We start from the raw sequence: 15,586 nt of genomic DNA, 5'->3' as shown, positions 1-15,586 counted from the left end.
TGTGTGTCTCTCTGGCTCTGTGTGTGTCTCTGCTTCTGTGTGTGTCTCTGCTTCTGTGTATGTCTCTCTGTGTTTCTGTGTGTGTTTCTCTTTGTGTGTGTCTCTGTCTCTGTGTCTGTGCATGTGCATCTGTGCCCACCTATGGAGACCACAGAGGATGTCAGGTCCTCATCATCCTCTGCCTATTCCTTTGAGGCAGGGTCTCACTCTGAACCTGGTACTCATATTTTTTTCAGCTATTCTGAAAGCAAGTACACCTCAGTGATCCTCCTGTCTCTACTTCAGTCGGTGCTGGGGTCACTGGCATGGGCAGGATACCCAGGTCAATACATGGATGCTGAGATCAGAACTCTGATTTTCAGAACTGCCCAGTGAGGGCCCTACTTCTGGTTTTTAATAGAAACTCCTGACCTGCCTCCAGAACTGGATAGCCATCTCAATATGCTCCCCACTAAGACAGCCACGGCTCCTCACACTCCTCCTGGGACCATGCCTCTGCATGAGTCCTGAGTGTTAGTGAAGTCTCAGACACAAAGGCAGCTAATCCGGGACCTCAGCAAGTGTAAGCTTCTCCCAGCAGACGAACTGTTGTGGCTCTTTCTGCTTTCACTGGTCCAAAAGTGTACAATGTATCATTGCGCATGTGCAGTGTTTCAGAAAGGGAAGCTTGGCCTGTAGGGTTCACCAGCTTTGGGGAGACAGCCCATCTCACCCTCCTCTCTCTCTCTGGAGCTCATGTCAGAGTCTCTTTCCACAGGAAATTAGAGCAAACTTCTGTGGTTGATAGGGGGAAAGATGAGGACTGTCCTGTGAGTCAAACAGCCAGTCTTCAGCTCTACTAAGCCTGCTGGAAAATTGTCACAGCTGGGCCTACTGACTGTTTACTTTCCTCACAGAAGGAGGGCCAAGGAAGATCATGAGGCCCTCGCCTGAGTCACCCCTCACAAGTAGAGGTGTGGCTCTTGGAGGAGAAGCTAGAAGATATAGATGCTTAAAACATGAGAAATCTGGGGCTCCATCTACACAGCCATGGGGATACTATCTGTGGTGGTTTGAATATGCTTGGCCCTAGGAGTGGCACTACTTGGAGGTGTAGCCTTGTTGGAGGAAATGTGTCACTGTGGGTGTGGGCTTTAAGACCCTTGTCCTAGCAGCCTGGAACCCAGTCTTCTCTGGTCAGCCTTTGAATGAAGATGTAGAACTCTCAGATCCTCCAGACCCGTGTCTGCCTGGATGCTGCTGCCATGCTCCCCACCTTGACGATAATAGGCTGAACCTCTGAACCTGTAAGCCAGACCCAGTTAAATGTTGTCCTTTATAAGACTTGCTGTGGTCATGGTGTCTGTTCACAGCAGTAAGACCCTAACCAAGATACCATCGTCCCTTAGGTGCCGACTTCCCAGTGTGGCTGATTAAATGACCTGTGTTCCTGGGGGAGCTTTGGGGAAATTGTTCTTCATTCTTGTTCGGACCTTAGGAAGATGTTGGATGCTGTTTACATTTCTCCCAGGTAAGATATCTTAGCAACAGGAATTTGTCTCCCTCCTCCCACTCATAACACCACTCACATACCCCAGCACTACGCAGTCCCCTGATGCCTGCTGTCCCCCCTTGCTTTGTTGAACCTATTCCTGCCTATCAAGCTAGTCAGGGAGGCAGGAGTCTTGTAGTTGCAGGTCTTGGAAACCCACCATACTGTAAAACGCTCATGCTCCCAGAAAGAACTTACTGGCTTGCCTAAGGTGAAAGTCAAGAAGTGGCCATTTCAGGCATGGGTAAAGTGGCTGGATGGCTGTCACCTCAGTCCTGCTTTCCTGTGTTGCCTTCTGTGCACAAGGCCTTTGTGCAGATGCTCAGAAGGTGGTAGAAGATAAGCCAATAGCATTGGGATTAAAATTAAAAGATTCATTTATTTTTATTGTATGCGTATGGGTGTTTTGCCTGTATGTATGTCTGGGTACTGTGTATGTACAGTATTTATGAAGGCCAGAGAGGATGCTGGACCCCTGGAACTGTGGTTACAGATGGTTGTTAGCGGCTGAGTGGGTGCTGAGAATCAACCCCAGGTCCTCTGTAAGAGGGGTCAGTGCTCTGAATCACTGAGCCATCTTTCCAGCCTGGGGACTCGGATTCTTAGCAGAGTAGCTTTAGACAAAAATCTCTGAGCCAAACTCTGCCCATGGGGAGTGAGATATATGGTTGGCCAGTCCTACATCATCAGCTCACCCCAGAAGCCTAGGAAGCCATTAAACAGTCAAATAAAGTGAGGGTGACAGAAACATTCCTAGAGGAAGACAGGGCAGATCAAGAAACCCTGTTGATCTAGCACACAGATTTCAGGGCTAACAAGGATCCAGTCAGATGAGCAGGTAGAGATGGAGAAGGTCCTGGTGGAGGAATCAGCATAGACTCACCTCCTTGCAGGGCTCCGCCTCATCCCTCAGGCCACCTAGCTTCCTTCACACTTACCTCCCTAGGTGGGACCAGGTTGGGCTTCTCTCCTGGAGGCTGAGAAGTCCTCCTTCCTTCCCTCTTGCCTTTCCCAGCTGTCTGGAGATAGGCTACCAGTCAGCCAGATCAGATGAGGAAAGGAATACACACAGCCTAGCCTAGTCCCACACAAAAGCTTTCCAGGCATCCCAAGGAGCCCTCAGTGTATGTAGAGATACATTGTATCCCTGACAGAAACAGAACAGCAACAAGAAGGATGCATTCATGTCCCATGGACACTGTGGAGCAGCTGGGTGATGGCAAAGGCACAGGGGTGGTGATGGGGTAGTTCTCTCTCTCTCTCTCTCTCTCTCTCTCTCTCTCTCTCTCTCTAATCTGCCCCCCTGCCCCGCACCTCCCTGCCTTCTATATCCTTTGCCTTGGGAAGAGAGATTCTGAAAACAGGAAGTCAGGAGATATACACTAAGGTTCCCCAAATCTTCCTGGCCTGGCACAGAGGCAGGGAGGTAGTGGGACCACATAGGGCAGAGTAGCATACAAGAAACATACCTCATAGCCGAACAATAATAATAATTATTATTATAACAGTATCATATATCCAGGACAAACCCAGCTGCCCCAAGCCAACCATAAAATCCATGTGTACAATAGAGTCTCTGTGGATGGAGGGAGGGGTTCCCACTAGTACACCCAGGTCTTTCATACATCAGTTCTTTAAGGAGGGGCCAGCCCCTCCTTCCTACCCCCTGCAAAAAGCCTACAACAAGTTGAGGAGGTTGGCACTGCCAAAGTCACCCCTTCGTGTTCAGTATGCTTATGCCAAGGGACTAGGTTCACCTCCCCTTGATGGCCTACTGCAAGGAATGGGTAGGTAAACCTATGAGAGAACAGATAGCCACCCTTTCCTGGCCCTTTCTGTGGGCCTGCCCATAGCAGAAAGGGGCCAAAGACACTCATGGTACAGACAGGGCATGCAGCGCAGACCCGTGGCATGCTTGGTTTGCCCAGGCACCATGCAGACAGCCTGGCTTGTTACACAGGTGTCAGAGTGAGCCCCGGGTGGGTGGTGGAGTCCTTAGGGCCCTCCCTGGGCTGAACAGTTGCTTCACTCTATGGTGGAGCCTCCTGAGACCCTGGTCTTTGGGAAGGAAGCTGCAGAAATTCTGGAAGGACCAGGTCCTCTTTGCGAAGAAGTCCCCTCTGGTCATGGGCCCCGCTGCTCTGCACCCGATTCAGCAGTTCCACCAGGCCTGGGGGTATAGCCAGAGAGTCAGGGGGCCTATACGGCCAAAGCACCTATCCTAACGCTTCGCCATTCTGCCACCTGCTCTGACTCCAGACATAGTATACTGGAGTATACTGTGAGTATACTCCAGTGCCAATGGCCTTTAGTACCAGCCTTAGCTCAGGCCTCTCTGATGCCTCCCTCAGCGATCCTCAAGCCACTGCCCTCACCCTCTAACCTCATACCCCCATTGTCCTCACAGGGCACCTTCAATGTCGCAGGTCTGTCGTCTCCCAGTAGAACTACTGGCATCTTCTACCAGCAAACTGGAGGACGATGGGGCAGGGTGGCTGTCCTTGGTCTGGGTTCTTGGGAGGCATCCCTGCAAGAAAGTGGGGTCAGGGGCACAACCAGGAGGGGAGAAGCAGAGAGTGGGAAAGGGGACCCCGAGGCTCTCGGTTACCTGGCTGCGGCAGGGGGATATGCTTCTGGCTTCACTCATCTTTGCATCTATAACGGACAGCACCACTGTTGGGTTTGACCTTCCTCTCAGAAGCCCCTCCTCCTCTGCCAGAGGCACACTGGGAAACCAAGTCCCAGGGAATTAACGTCACTTACCTGGAAGAGTGTCCAAAACCAGTGTCTGTGAGGCCACTGAGCTCACGAGATTCTCCAAATCCACGGGCTGCTTCTCTCCTGGCTATGGAAAGAGGTCAGCAGCGTGTGGGCTTGACCACAGAAATCTTCCCTGCTGGTCGGGCTCTCCCCTGGCCTCCAGCTACATCACTTACCCTGTGCAGGACCACCTGATCCAGGCTCAGGCCGTGCTTTCCCAGGACGGGCTGCAGCGCCTCCTGCAGACGCTTGGTGGGCTTAGCTGAGATCCGCACCACTCGCTCCAGGCCAACCAACTCCAGCCTGCACAGGACCCTAGAGCTGCAGATTGATGGAGACCCAGGCCCCCTTTCCCCAAATGAGCCCAGAATGGATGAAGCTGAACCAGGGAGTGGAACAATTTGGGACTGGGGCTTTAGCCTAGGGACAGAGCTCCCTTCTCAGAATGAGATCTGAGATTTAGGGTAGGGCACTTACTGAAAGGTGATCCTGTTTTCCAGTCGCACTTCCTGGTCTGCCAACACGGTGCAATCCTGATCCAGGACCAGGGCCTTCTGCAGATGCCAGGCAGGGTCTAAGAATCCCTTCCCTCCACCCCGATCCATCCCCTGAGGATACTTGGAAACCACCTCCATTTCCTCCTGTGGCCTCTAATGTGGTACCCTAAAGGTCAGAAGGACCAGCTCATGAATAACAGAAGGCTGAGGAAGCAGATGGGGTAAGGACCAGTTTAAGCCTGATTAGACCAAGGCTAAGGATTTTAAGAGTGGAAGATGCCCTGGGCATGGTGGCACGGTCGTACATGTCTTTATCCCCAGCACTTAGGAGACAGTGACTGATGGAGTTCGAGGCCAGCCTGGACTACATAGCAAGTTCCAGGACAGCCAGGGCTACACAGTAAGACCCTGTTGCACAAATAAAAAAGAAAAGAGTGGAAGATGCTTGGGAATGCTGGGGGAAGCTTGGGAAAGAATCTGGTTCAGGGAAGCAGAGGGATGTGGACATCCAAGTTAATGGGGGTCCTTAACAAAGGACAAAGCTCGGGTCCTGGTTCACAGAGTGTGTGCCCTTCATCCAGGCATGGGAAACTCAGGCAGACCGTCTGGATACTCTTCCCCTCACCACTGGGCTTTTTAGCCATCTGGTCCTTGTCTCTTGCCTCCTTAATGACCAGGTCAGCCCCACCCCCCCAGTACGTACATCAGACCAGAAAGATGAAAAGCAACTGGTATAGTCCCGACACACAGTAGGTCTATAGACAAGCCTACTGTCTGTACCGGCATAAAACATGTAGTGGGAGAGCTTAAAAGGGATCATGGAGACTCTCCCAGACAGTAGGCCTGCGCTGTGACACAGGGCCAGGTGGAAGGTGGGTGGTGGAGTTATATTTAGCAGGCACAGAAGCCCATCTGGGCTGCTGGCAGCTGTGCCGGTGGTCTGAGAAAGTGGGCGGAGCGGCTCCCATTGCTTCCCCAACACCCCCGCACCCCAGGTCCCTAAGCATGTCCTGTAAACACCTCCTTCCCTCCCTTTTTCTGGAATGTCCTCTCCCTCCAGTTCTCCCAAACAAACTGCTCTGCCCTCCTCAGCTGCTGCCTCTCTCCAAGCCTTCTGACCAGACGCACCACCATCCCTGGAAGAGCCTCTTGCCTGGCTTACCTGCAGCCCGGACCCAGCAGAACACAGCCTCCCGGCCAGTTCTGCTCATATACCTGGGCTGCCTCTTGGGGCTTGGATGACTTCCTGTCACTTCCCCTGGAGCAGCATTGACCCTCTGGGGCCCCCTTACAGGGTGGCACCCCCTTACAAGGTGGCTTAAAAATGTTTCCCTAAGACCTTAAACCTTAATGTTCATTTGGACTTAATGGAAGTGTTCAGAGATTTAGGTTCAGTGGATACTTCTGATGGCAAAGATGGGGGAATCACCCAGTGACAACTTCAGGGGTGGGCCCGTGGAGATAACAGTGTGAACTGTGGGGTGAGAGGAGTGGAGGACCATCCCCCCCCCCAGCTTTAACTCCTGGAAACCATCAGCGTTGGGTGATGGAGAAAGCTGGGAACACGGGTGACGAGGTGGGTTTGTGTGTGAGCAGGATTTCTGTGGGATATGGTGGACAAAGGAGGACGAACGAGGAGTCAGTACTGGAACCCATGCAGACTGGGACACAGGATTAGAACGAGGTACACGAGTTGGTGTTGGAGAACGGACTTAGAATTAGGGAGCGGAGGACTAGGAAGAGAGCACGCTCATGGTCAGAAAGGAAGCAAGAGTTGGGGCCAGCCATGCTCGCACCTGTTCATTGCCCACCAGGTAGACCTTAATGTCAGGCAGAGAGAGGCCTCTCTTCTCACAGATGCCTGCCAGCATGTCACGGATGGTGAGGCCGGGTCGGGCCAGGGCCAAGGAAGCCGTGCCATCAGGTAGATACACGCAGCAGTACTTCCCGGGCCGGCTTTCGATCTCACCCTCTCCGCTTCCAAGGCTCTTTCGGTGGCTCTGGTTGTGGAAAAGAACGGGCTGTACTCATGCTCGCGAGGGCATGCTGAGACACAGATATGTACACTTGGAACCAGGCAAAGATGTGTCTTGCTCCAGAAACACATGTCCACTCAAACAGACCTTTGATTCCAGTATTTGGCGGCAGAGGCGGGCAGCTCTCTGAGTTCAAGGCCAGCCTGGTCCACAGAGTGAGTTCCAGGACAGATAGGGCTACACAGAGAAACCCTATCTCAAAAAACAAAAACACAAAACAAACAAACAAACAAAAAAACAAAACTAAAACCAAACAAATCAAACCCCTGCCCAAACCAACCAAACCAAAAAACCAAAAATTTCTGGACAAAGATAGCTCCTCTAACAAGCCACACACGTACAGGATACACCAAGGTGCCAACGCACGCACGTGCACATGCACACACACACACACATGCATCTCCCAGTTGACAATGTGCATCCATAGTATGTACAGAGATCTGTCTGGCATGGAGAGAAAGGGAGGGTCAGGTGATGGTTTCCTAGAGCAAGCTGGGAGTGGAAGTGTAGACATCCACTGTGAATGCCCGGAACCCAGGAAGAGAACCGGCTCTGGTCCTAAGCAGAAAGCACCTTGTTTTTTTTCTCTCAAAGGCCGCTTACCTCAGATTTGCTGCTCACAAAGGCAAGGAAGCCCAGGTCCAGACTGGCGGAAGAATTCAGGGACCCTTGAGACTCTCGACGCAGGGCCGAATTCATGGCTCCACCCGTCATCTCTAAGGGAAAGTCAGCAATGAAGAGGCTTTCTTTCTCTCACCATCCCTCTGACTAGACCCTTCCTTTGGATGGGCCTTGTTTGGAGTCATCCCTGGGTGTGTCACTGTGTAGTCAACAACTGGGGTGTAGCGTGGGAGCACAACCTCCTGGAGAAACTAGGTGGTCTCAAGAACCTCCGCTTTGGGGTATGGGTTTTTGCCTTATTGGATACTGGGGTCAAGTAGGAAGAAAAGGGCGGTCCCGAAATTGGCCCAGATTTCCTGGCCACACCATTCTAGGGCCAGCGCCTGGTCTCACCTCTACGAAAGGACTTGCGGAGAGGACGGCCACAAGGGCCCTCAGCCAGTGGCAGCTGCCCCAACTCTTCCACGCCCAGCGGCAGTGACTTTCCAGGCTTCAGCTTTGGCTTCTGGGAATACAGGGAAGATTCTGGTGCGGAGCAGCGCCCCGGCCCCACACACAGATCTAGGTCTGGGGAAGACCCTGACCCAGCTCCCGCCTCGCCTCCTGCCACCCCTATCCGCACCTTCCTCGAGGTGTCAGGGCTCCCGAGGTGCGAGGAGCCAGGTTCCCGCAGGGGGCGTCCCTCGGCCTCGGCCAGCAGGCACTCTTGGTACAGAGGGGATTTGACGAAGCGCGCATAGCTGTCGAACTTCATCAAATTGAAGATCTGCTTGGCCATCGGGAGTGAGTGGTGATTGGCACCAGGAGAGGACAGTGGAGGGTTGGACTTGGAGTTTTGTCTGCATCTCTACTGTCCCAGGTCCCTCCCAGTCCAAGTAGGGAAGCCCCAAGCCCTGCCTCCCCAAAGCCTGTCTTTTACCTGGAGTCTGAGACCTGCCCCTACTCTTGACCCCGCCCCAACCCATCCTTCAAGGTATTTGCCCCTTCCCCTCCAGCTCAGACTCTGCCCCTGAATCTGGTCCTTTTGAGTGTTCCAATTCTCAGCCTGTCCTTGCGCCTCCCCCCCCCCCCCCCCACTCCCTCACCTGAAGCTGCTGTGCTCGGAACATATCTGGCCTGGGCTGGGCCAGCACCTCCTCACTAAGCCAGGCCTGTCGGTCGATGTTCACTGGACTTAGCGCCTGGCTGGACAGGAACTCATGGTAGATGTTGTGGGCCTCCTGAGCTAGCTGGGGGATGAGGGACCAGAAGAGATCAGGGGGCATGCCTTAGGCCCTAGCCCCCACCCGTCTGTCCCATCTTTCTCTCCACCTGCTTGGTATCGCTGGCTGGGATCTGCTGGAAACGCTCGCAGGCTTTCCAGAAAGTTACATTCTCTGCGCTGAATTCCTTCTTCAGGAACTCCTGGTTTAAGGAGAAGGAAGGCCTTCAGATACAGGTTGCTTCAGGAATGTGTTCAAAGACTGGGACAGACACGGAGGCCAAGAGACCAGACAGACAGACAGATGGTGCCAGATCTGGGGTACCGGAAGAAAATAAGAAACAGAGATGAGGACAAGAAGGGAGAGTTCCCAGCTTGGTGATGAGGGAAAGGATGCCAAAGACAGAGACCACAGAGAGAAGCAACATTCTAGCCAGCCTGAAGCCCTGTCTATGTCCTCTCCAGCACCCTCTTCCTGCAGTGGCACCCGCCCTCCCCGGTTCCACCCCACTCCAGGGCTTACAGTGAAGTAAGCCAGACCCCGTGGGTCTTGCAGCAGCCGCTCAAAGGACTGGGCCCAGCTTGCCACGGGCTGCTCCTCAGTGGAGAAGGGGCTGCTGGGGCCACTGGGGAGGCTGTGGATGCTGAGGGAGCTGCCTCTGCCCTCACCCTGGGCCTGGGAACCTGCTGTGCTGGTCAGCTCTGCAGAGAGATGGACAAGTTAGGGTGAGCCTTTTCCTTCCTCAGCCTGTGGCCCAGTCCCCCTTGCAGGCAGGCATCTACTCCCAGGTCTGATTAATTAATTTCCAGAGAGATCAACAAGTGGCTGGGAGTGTCCCCACACAGTCCCACCTCCCTGTTCCTCCCTCCCTCCTCCACACATCTGTCACTCACCTCCATCAGAGACAGCCAGAACCTAGGAGAGACCCAAGGTAGAGCATCAGAGTAGAGCCCTATAAGACGTTTTAAGGACCCACACCAGGCAGATCTCCAGTGAGCTGGGACTGTATTTTCTCCCTAGAGTGTATGGCTGACAGGCTCCAGGTAGTCCCTTCTGCCTAGGGTTTTGTTCAGGCTGCCATGGCCCCTTTTCTATCATGTGGCAACCACTGCATACTGGGACTCACTCAGGGCACTTTCTAGTGGCCCCTGGTTCCCGTCTCTCTCTCTCAGCCCCTGCAAGGTGAGCCCAGGTGTGCTTGAACTTCAATCCTCCTTCTTCTGGTAGGTACCGTCTGGAAGGATTTGGACATATTGGCTCACTTGCTATGCCCATCTTGTGATTGAGAGAGGAGAGGTGCTTCTGTGGCTAGTGATCTCACTGCACTGTTTCTCCGTGGGGTGCTCATCCCACCCTACCACGGGCACAGCCTGGGATGCCGTCTCTGTGGCACAGAGCAGAGTCCATCGGACTTGACTGGAGTGACCAGGAGGACCCTCCTCCTCCCAACATGCAGGTTCAGTTGATCCGGGATGGGGCTTGAGGCTCTCTAGGCTTCTGGGTAATTGTGGTGCTGGTCCAGGGGCCGCGATGTGAGCATCAGTGTTGTTCACACCAACTCCATTTAGTCTCTCCTACAATGTATACTAACCCTGGTTTCTCTGGGAATCTGAGTCACTGGTGAAACACAACTTCCCACCATCACCTTGAAGGGGTTCTTGCAGTGGTTTCTCTTGGTTCCTCTGTAGACCCCTGCCCATGCAAGGTGGGCTGTCCCCTTTCCTGTTCTGGGCTCTTTGTGACCCTCCAACATCTAGATCCAACCATATTCAGCTGGCTTCTGGTCAATACCTGGCTTCTGGTCAATACCTGGCTCCTGGTCAATACCTGGCTCCTGGTCAATACCTGGCTTCTGGTCAATACCTGGCTCCAGATGCCCCATAGGCTGTTCAAACTCATCCAGTCTTAAATGGACACTCCTCCATCCCCGCTGTAAAAGTCCTGAAACAGCTTCCCTGTATCCTGTCTTTTTTCCGTCACTTAGACCTCTGGGCTCCTTTACCTCCTACATTTCACTAGGCCCTGTCACAGAAACCCTGTCATGTGCCTTCTTTCCATCCCATTGGAAGCAAGCATGGGAAAGCCTCCCCTCCCCCACTCTCCACTCTTTACTCCTACCTTCGCAACATTTGGGTCATGTGGGAGTCAGGACTAGCCTGTGGGATACTGTAGGATATTATTTGGCCTCCAGGGGGAAAAAATAAGTTTAAAGGAGCCTCATGTGTTTAAAACTTAAGAGATTCCCACAGGTTCCATTTTTCTCCTCTTTAAGAGTGATGCTCGAGGGATCGTGAGCAGCTTCTCAGAGTAGCTTCTTTGGCTAGCCCTGAGCAGCCAGTGGCCGTCCCTACGGGGTAGTCTCACTCCACTCAAGGGACTCTGGGGCCAGTTGGATACATCTATGTTTCTTTTGGAGGCAATGGGAAGCCATCGATGCCTAGACTGCTTCAACACAAATTTTGTGCTCTGTGATCTTGGGAAGGATACTCAGGCGTGCTTTTACCTTACTCTGTCCTCTCTAAAAGTTGGACAAACAATGACCCTGAAAAGGACTACTTCATTCCAGTGAGTTAGACACACAGCGGGAGCTCAAAAACACTTTGTGGTGTCTAGTAAATGTTCTAGAACATTCCAGATGCTGTTGTTGTATCAATATCCATAGCCAATGCTGCCGGGTGTTTGTGTTTGCTACCATACAGGAGGGCAAAGGGCACAATCGTCTGAGTTCTCAAGACAAAGATTCAAATCCTCACTCTGCCTTTTTCTTGTTTTACAACCTTGTGTGGGGGTTGAGCAAGAGAGAAAGTTTGTAATTGCCTGAGCTGGGTGTGGGACCGGCTCCCCAGTACATCACGCTCTGGGCCTCCCCCCACCTCCCCACACTGCGTCTCACACTCCTCCAGATGCTCCTCGCCATTACAGTTGCCTCCCCCCCCCCAAGGTCTTCACCTCTCTCAGCTGAGGGAAGAAGTCCTGATTCCAATGGTGGGAGGCCTTCATGATGCCTGAGGTCCCCAGGCAGCCTGCTATTTTCTTCCCCAACACCTGCCTGCGCCCCACTGCCGTCTTCCTCCCCCAGCTGCTCCAGAGCTGCAGCTGTGCTCTTAGCTTCAGAGCCTGAGTCGCAGTCCTTCCCTCAGCTCTCTGGTGCAGTTGCCCATCTCAGTGCAGGACCTTACCCTCTTCAGGGATCCTTAGTCTTTCTAAAGCTGTCTTCCCAAGTCAGCCTGGCCTTTGTAGGTAGCTCTCTCTGGGCAGGAGCTCTTGACAGCCAAAGGTACTGGAACTGAGGCCAGCCACACTAGGATTTTGTTTGGCTCTCAGGAGTTTTATTTCTCTATTATCTTTAATTAACTGTGTCCTTCAGGTGGGCTGCCCTCAGGTTTTCTCCAGGCCCTTCCTGTCCCACTGTTCCACCCTGGATTCAATTCCTTGCCTGCCTCAGTAGGATTGCTGTTGCCAAGTTACAGTTACACCCCTACCTGTACCTGACTAATGAGCCCCTCCAGCAGCATTTGCCTCCTCCTCGCCTCCACCCGACACTTTATCAAACTTCTATTTTCCCCACACCCCTGCTTCCTGTTTTGCTGTTTCCTCTGCCTGAATACCTGCTTCTATAGGCCCTGGCGCTGCTCCTGGATCCCTACCTGTCATCAGTTATCCCCTAATGCTGGTCTTCACCATTCCCTTTATACCTACTCACGCCTGGGCCTCACCTCCGCAGCCTGGTAGCTCCTGGAGGGGAGGTCCTGTTGGGAAGGGAGTCTACCTGAAATCCCTGCTCCAGGGACAACCTCTTTGACCCTACGCTTAAGCAGTCTTGACTAAGATGCTGGCCCAGGTGCCAGGTTCTTTGTTCCAGCTTCTTTTATTGACAGTGGGACTGGGACAGAACTGGAAGAGGAACAGGAATCTCGAGCTGGGGTTAGAGGAGAAATGGAACTCAATTCCTGCTCAGTTGTTTGAGAATCTGAAATAGCTGAGCCCAATTCCCCCAAGGAGCGCTAGGCTCAGATTCCCAACCTCTGGGGGCTGCTGGCTGGCTAACCGGGGCAGCCGTAGTTAGAGCTACTTTCCCATCTATGGGAAAGTGGGATCCAGAGGCACAGCTATGACTTACACAGACTACAAGGCAAGGAAACGCGGGGTTCTTACCTCTGCTCAAGGAGCCCTGCTGAGTGAATGGAGGAAAAGGGGAAGAAAGGACAAGGAAGGGTGTGGCGGCCGGTGACAGTCCCAACCCATAGTGGACTCTGGCTTTAGTTTGTCACTCTTCATTCTTAGGAAGTGGCTCTAGGGGAGCTGCTGGTACTGAGGACACTGGGGAGGCCACCTCAAGTTTCCTGATCCAGCTATGTTACAAGCAACCCATAGTCTTACTCCACCCTCAACATCTCTGTCCCCTGTAGCAGATGTTATTGACCCTGTTTTACAGGCAAGGAACTTGAGACCCAGACAAGTTATAGAGTTGAAAGGGGGCAGAGATATGAGATGCCAAGCTTGCATGTCAGTGATGGAATCTGAAGACGTCACCATGTTTCTCTGTGTTGCTTCATACACATATTTGAAACAGGGTCTCCCTCTGTAGCCCTGGCTGGCCTCTAATCTCCAGAGGATCCACCTGCCTCTGCCTTTAGAGCATCGGTATTGTAGGTATATGTCACTGCACCGAGCCTTGCTACTTCTCTATAGATAGGAGAGCTTGGAGATCCAGCCCTTGTAGCCTTTGGGCACAAATGGGAGAGGTCAATCAATGGAGGAGAGGTTCAGGGACTCCTCTTGAACTGTGTCCCAAGAGGATTCAGCTCTCAAAGAGAGAGCAATCGACTGATAGACACCTCAGGCTTTCTCTATCCCTTATCGAGATTCTTCCTCAAACAAGAACTTTCTTCCAGAATTTTCACCCATGTCCCTGGTGCCTTTCCAGAGGTGAGCGCCTGACCTGTGGTCTTGTTTCACTCTGCGGATGTCTATACAACCCTAGGCCCTGATCCCTTCAGCTCCAGCCAGCTCTGTAGAGCCTTCTCCAAGACATGGCCCTTCTATAAAGTACCTCCGCACTGCCATCTCTGACCCTGAGTTGGACATCAGGAACATAGAGGCACATGGGCCTTTCATAGGTCTCTTTGCCAGAGTGTGTTGGGGGAGCAACTCTGAGTTTCCAGGAAGAGAACTATGACTAACTGGAAGTTAAACTCACAGACTCCCTTGGGGCATAGCCCCCCTCCACCATCTCTGTATGATTTCCTATGTGCAAGTCTCCTCCTGGGCCACGCCCCTCTTGCTTGCCCGTGGGCCATCTTCTACAGTTAGATGTTAATGGAGAAGATGGTTTTCCTTGCCAGGCTCTTCTCTCAGGCTTTCTCCATTCCTGACCTACAGCTTTTCCCCAAACCAGAAGTGTATTCCAGTACTCTTCACTCATGTCTGTCAGGTCTCACTGACTGGTGCTAACTGAGGACTGGGACCTGGGTCTTAAGTGTTCAGAGTGGGATGACCCAGAGGAGCCCCTGAGGGAATGTATGAATGCACAAGCCAAGTTAAGTGACAGCTGGTACCGAGCGATGATTTCTCTGGGAGGGGGTTAGGAGCCTCTCTAAGTGACAGCTGACTGCCAGAAGGATGAGGCTTGTGATTGACACCAACTCAACAAGGAATGGTGGGGGAGGGAGCAGAACCAAAGCCAGGCAGTGCTGGGGGACTCAGGGGGTATGTGCAAATGGTGACCCTTCTACTCAACAACATACTGGGTTTGCTCCTCTGAGCCTCCCCCATGAGATAACAGCCCGACACCTTGCCCACAGGCCCCTCTCCACTGTAGTCGCCAATGCCTGTCTTCCCATCCTTGCCCCAGCCAAGTATGGCCTCTTAAAGCTGCCCGTTGTCCAGCAAGTAGACATCTGTGAACCATGCGGTCTCAAGGGTCATACAGAGGATTCAGAACTGATCCAAACAGGGCAGAAATAAACATATTAGACAATTGCTGAGAGGATCTGGGGCAGCTGTGGGCTTGGCAGGACCCAGCTTGTACCGTCCTCTTTATTCTGAATGACTTTTGGATAGAGAAGCCACAGCCTGACACAGAAAGGACAGGCTGGGTCTCTCTCCAGTCTCTCAGCTGGCGTGTGGTTCTGGGTTCTGGCCCAGAAGCATCAATCCAGCTATTCTTTTGGGGAGGGCCTGGGCTATTTCTCCTTGGCCCTGTGGCCAAGCCACCTAGAGAGGAGCAAACCAAGTGCCATGCCTACCCAGCATCGGCGTAAGGGGGACGGGCTCTCCACGGACTTTCTAAGATGGGTTGGCGGTACAGGAAGCAGGGTGGGGTCGAGCCAACTTTTGGAATTGGTCTCCCTTCCACCCAAACAGCATGGAGCTGGCAGTAAAGGGCTTCTGGACAAGAGATGAGAACTAACTCTGGGAACTGGAAAGCAGAGGCAGGAACTGTTTAATGAGGTAGAAGATCCTTAAAGAGGGGATGAAAGTACAGGGGCTACCAGGATAACCCTTCCGTGGACTTTACAACACTTCAAGGGTCTCATGTTCATTAATGCCATTCAGCAAACAGGACGTTCATCTGTTTCATTTTACAGATGACAGAACAGGACAGGATCTTTCTTGGGAAAAGACAACCGAGCTAGAACTGGATCCCAGGTCACTCTGTATCCCAGTCACTCTGTATCCCAGTCACTCTGGACCCCAGGTCACTCTGGATCCCAGTCACTCTGGATCCCAGTCTCTCTGGATCCCAAGTCACTCTGTATCCCAGTCACTTTGTATCCCAGTCATTCTGGATCCCAGGTCACTCTGGACCCCAGGTCACTCTGGATCCCAGTCACTCTGGATCCCAGTATCTCTGGATCCCAGTCATTCTGGATCCCAGGTCACTCTGGACCCCAGGTCACTCTGGATCCCAGGTCACTCTGGATCCCAGGTCACTCT

At 52.8% G+C, this 15,586-nt stretch overlaps 1 protein-coding gene across 1 annotated transcript in view; it reads right to left on the bottom strand.

Moving 5' to 3' along the window:
• Window positions 1-3,004: 3,004 nt before the first annotated feature.
• Rgs14 (regulator of G protein signaling 14) overlaps window positions 3,005-15,586 on the bottom strand; it is a 13,707-nt gene continuing 1,125 nt past the window's right edge. The window contains exons 2-15 of the mRNA XM_028772140.1: window positions 9,541-9,562; window positions 9,170-9,348; window positions 8,757-8,849; window positions 8,531-8,674; window positions 8,068-8,211; window positions 7,839-7,950; window positions 7,428-7,540; window positions 6,585-6,788; window positions 4,769-4,845; window positions 4,468-4,594; window positions 4,295-4,376; window positions 4,140-4,186; window positions 3,944-4,058; window positions 3,005-3,701 (exon numbers count right to left, since the gene is read on the bottom strand). Coding sequence (XP_028627973.1) covers window positions 3,562-3,701; window positions 3,944-4,058; window positions 4,140-4,186; window positions 4,295-4,376; window positions 4,468-4,594; window positions 4,769-4,845; window positions 6,585-6,788; window positions 7,428-7,540; window positions 7,839-7,950; window positions 8,068-8,211; window positions 8,531-8,674; window positions 8,757-8,849; window positions 9,170-9,348; window positions 9,541-9,562 — 1,599 coding nt within the window. The 3' untranslated portion in view covers window positions 3,005-3,561. The remainder of the gene's footprint in view (window positions 3,702-3,943; window positions 4,059-4,139; window positions 4,187-4,294; window positions 4,377-4,467; window positions 4,595-4,768; window positions 4,846-6,584; window positions 6,789-7,427; window positions 7,541-7,838; window positions 7,951-8,067; window positions 8,212-8,530; window positions 8,675-8,756; window positions 8,850-9,169; window positions 9,349-9,540; window positions 9,563-15,586) is intronic.

This window comes from Grammomys surdaster, unplaced genomic scaffold (genome assembly GCF_004785775.1).
Source record: "Grammomys surdaster isolate TR1022 unplaced genomic scaffold, NIH_TR_1.0 211, whole genome shotgun sequence".
Taxonomy (NCBI): domain Eukaryota; kingdom Metazoa; phylum Chordata; class Mammalia; order Rodentia; family Muridae; genus Grammomys; species Grammomys surdaster.
Note: the sequence above shows the minus strand (reverse complement) of the source record. Positions and strands in the feature narration are given on the sequence as shown.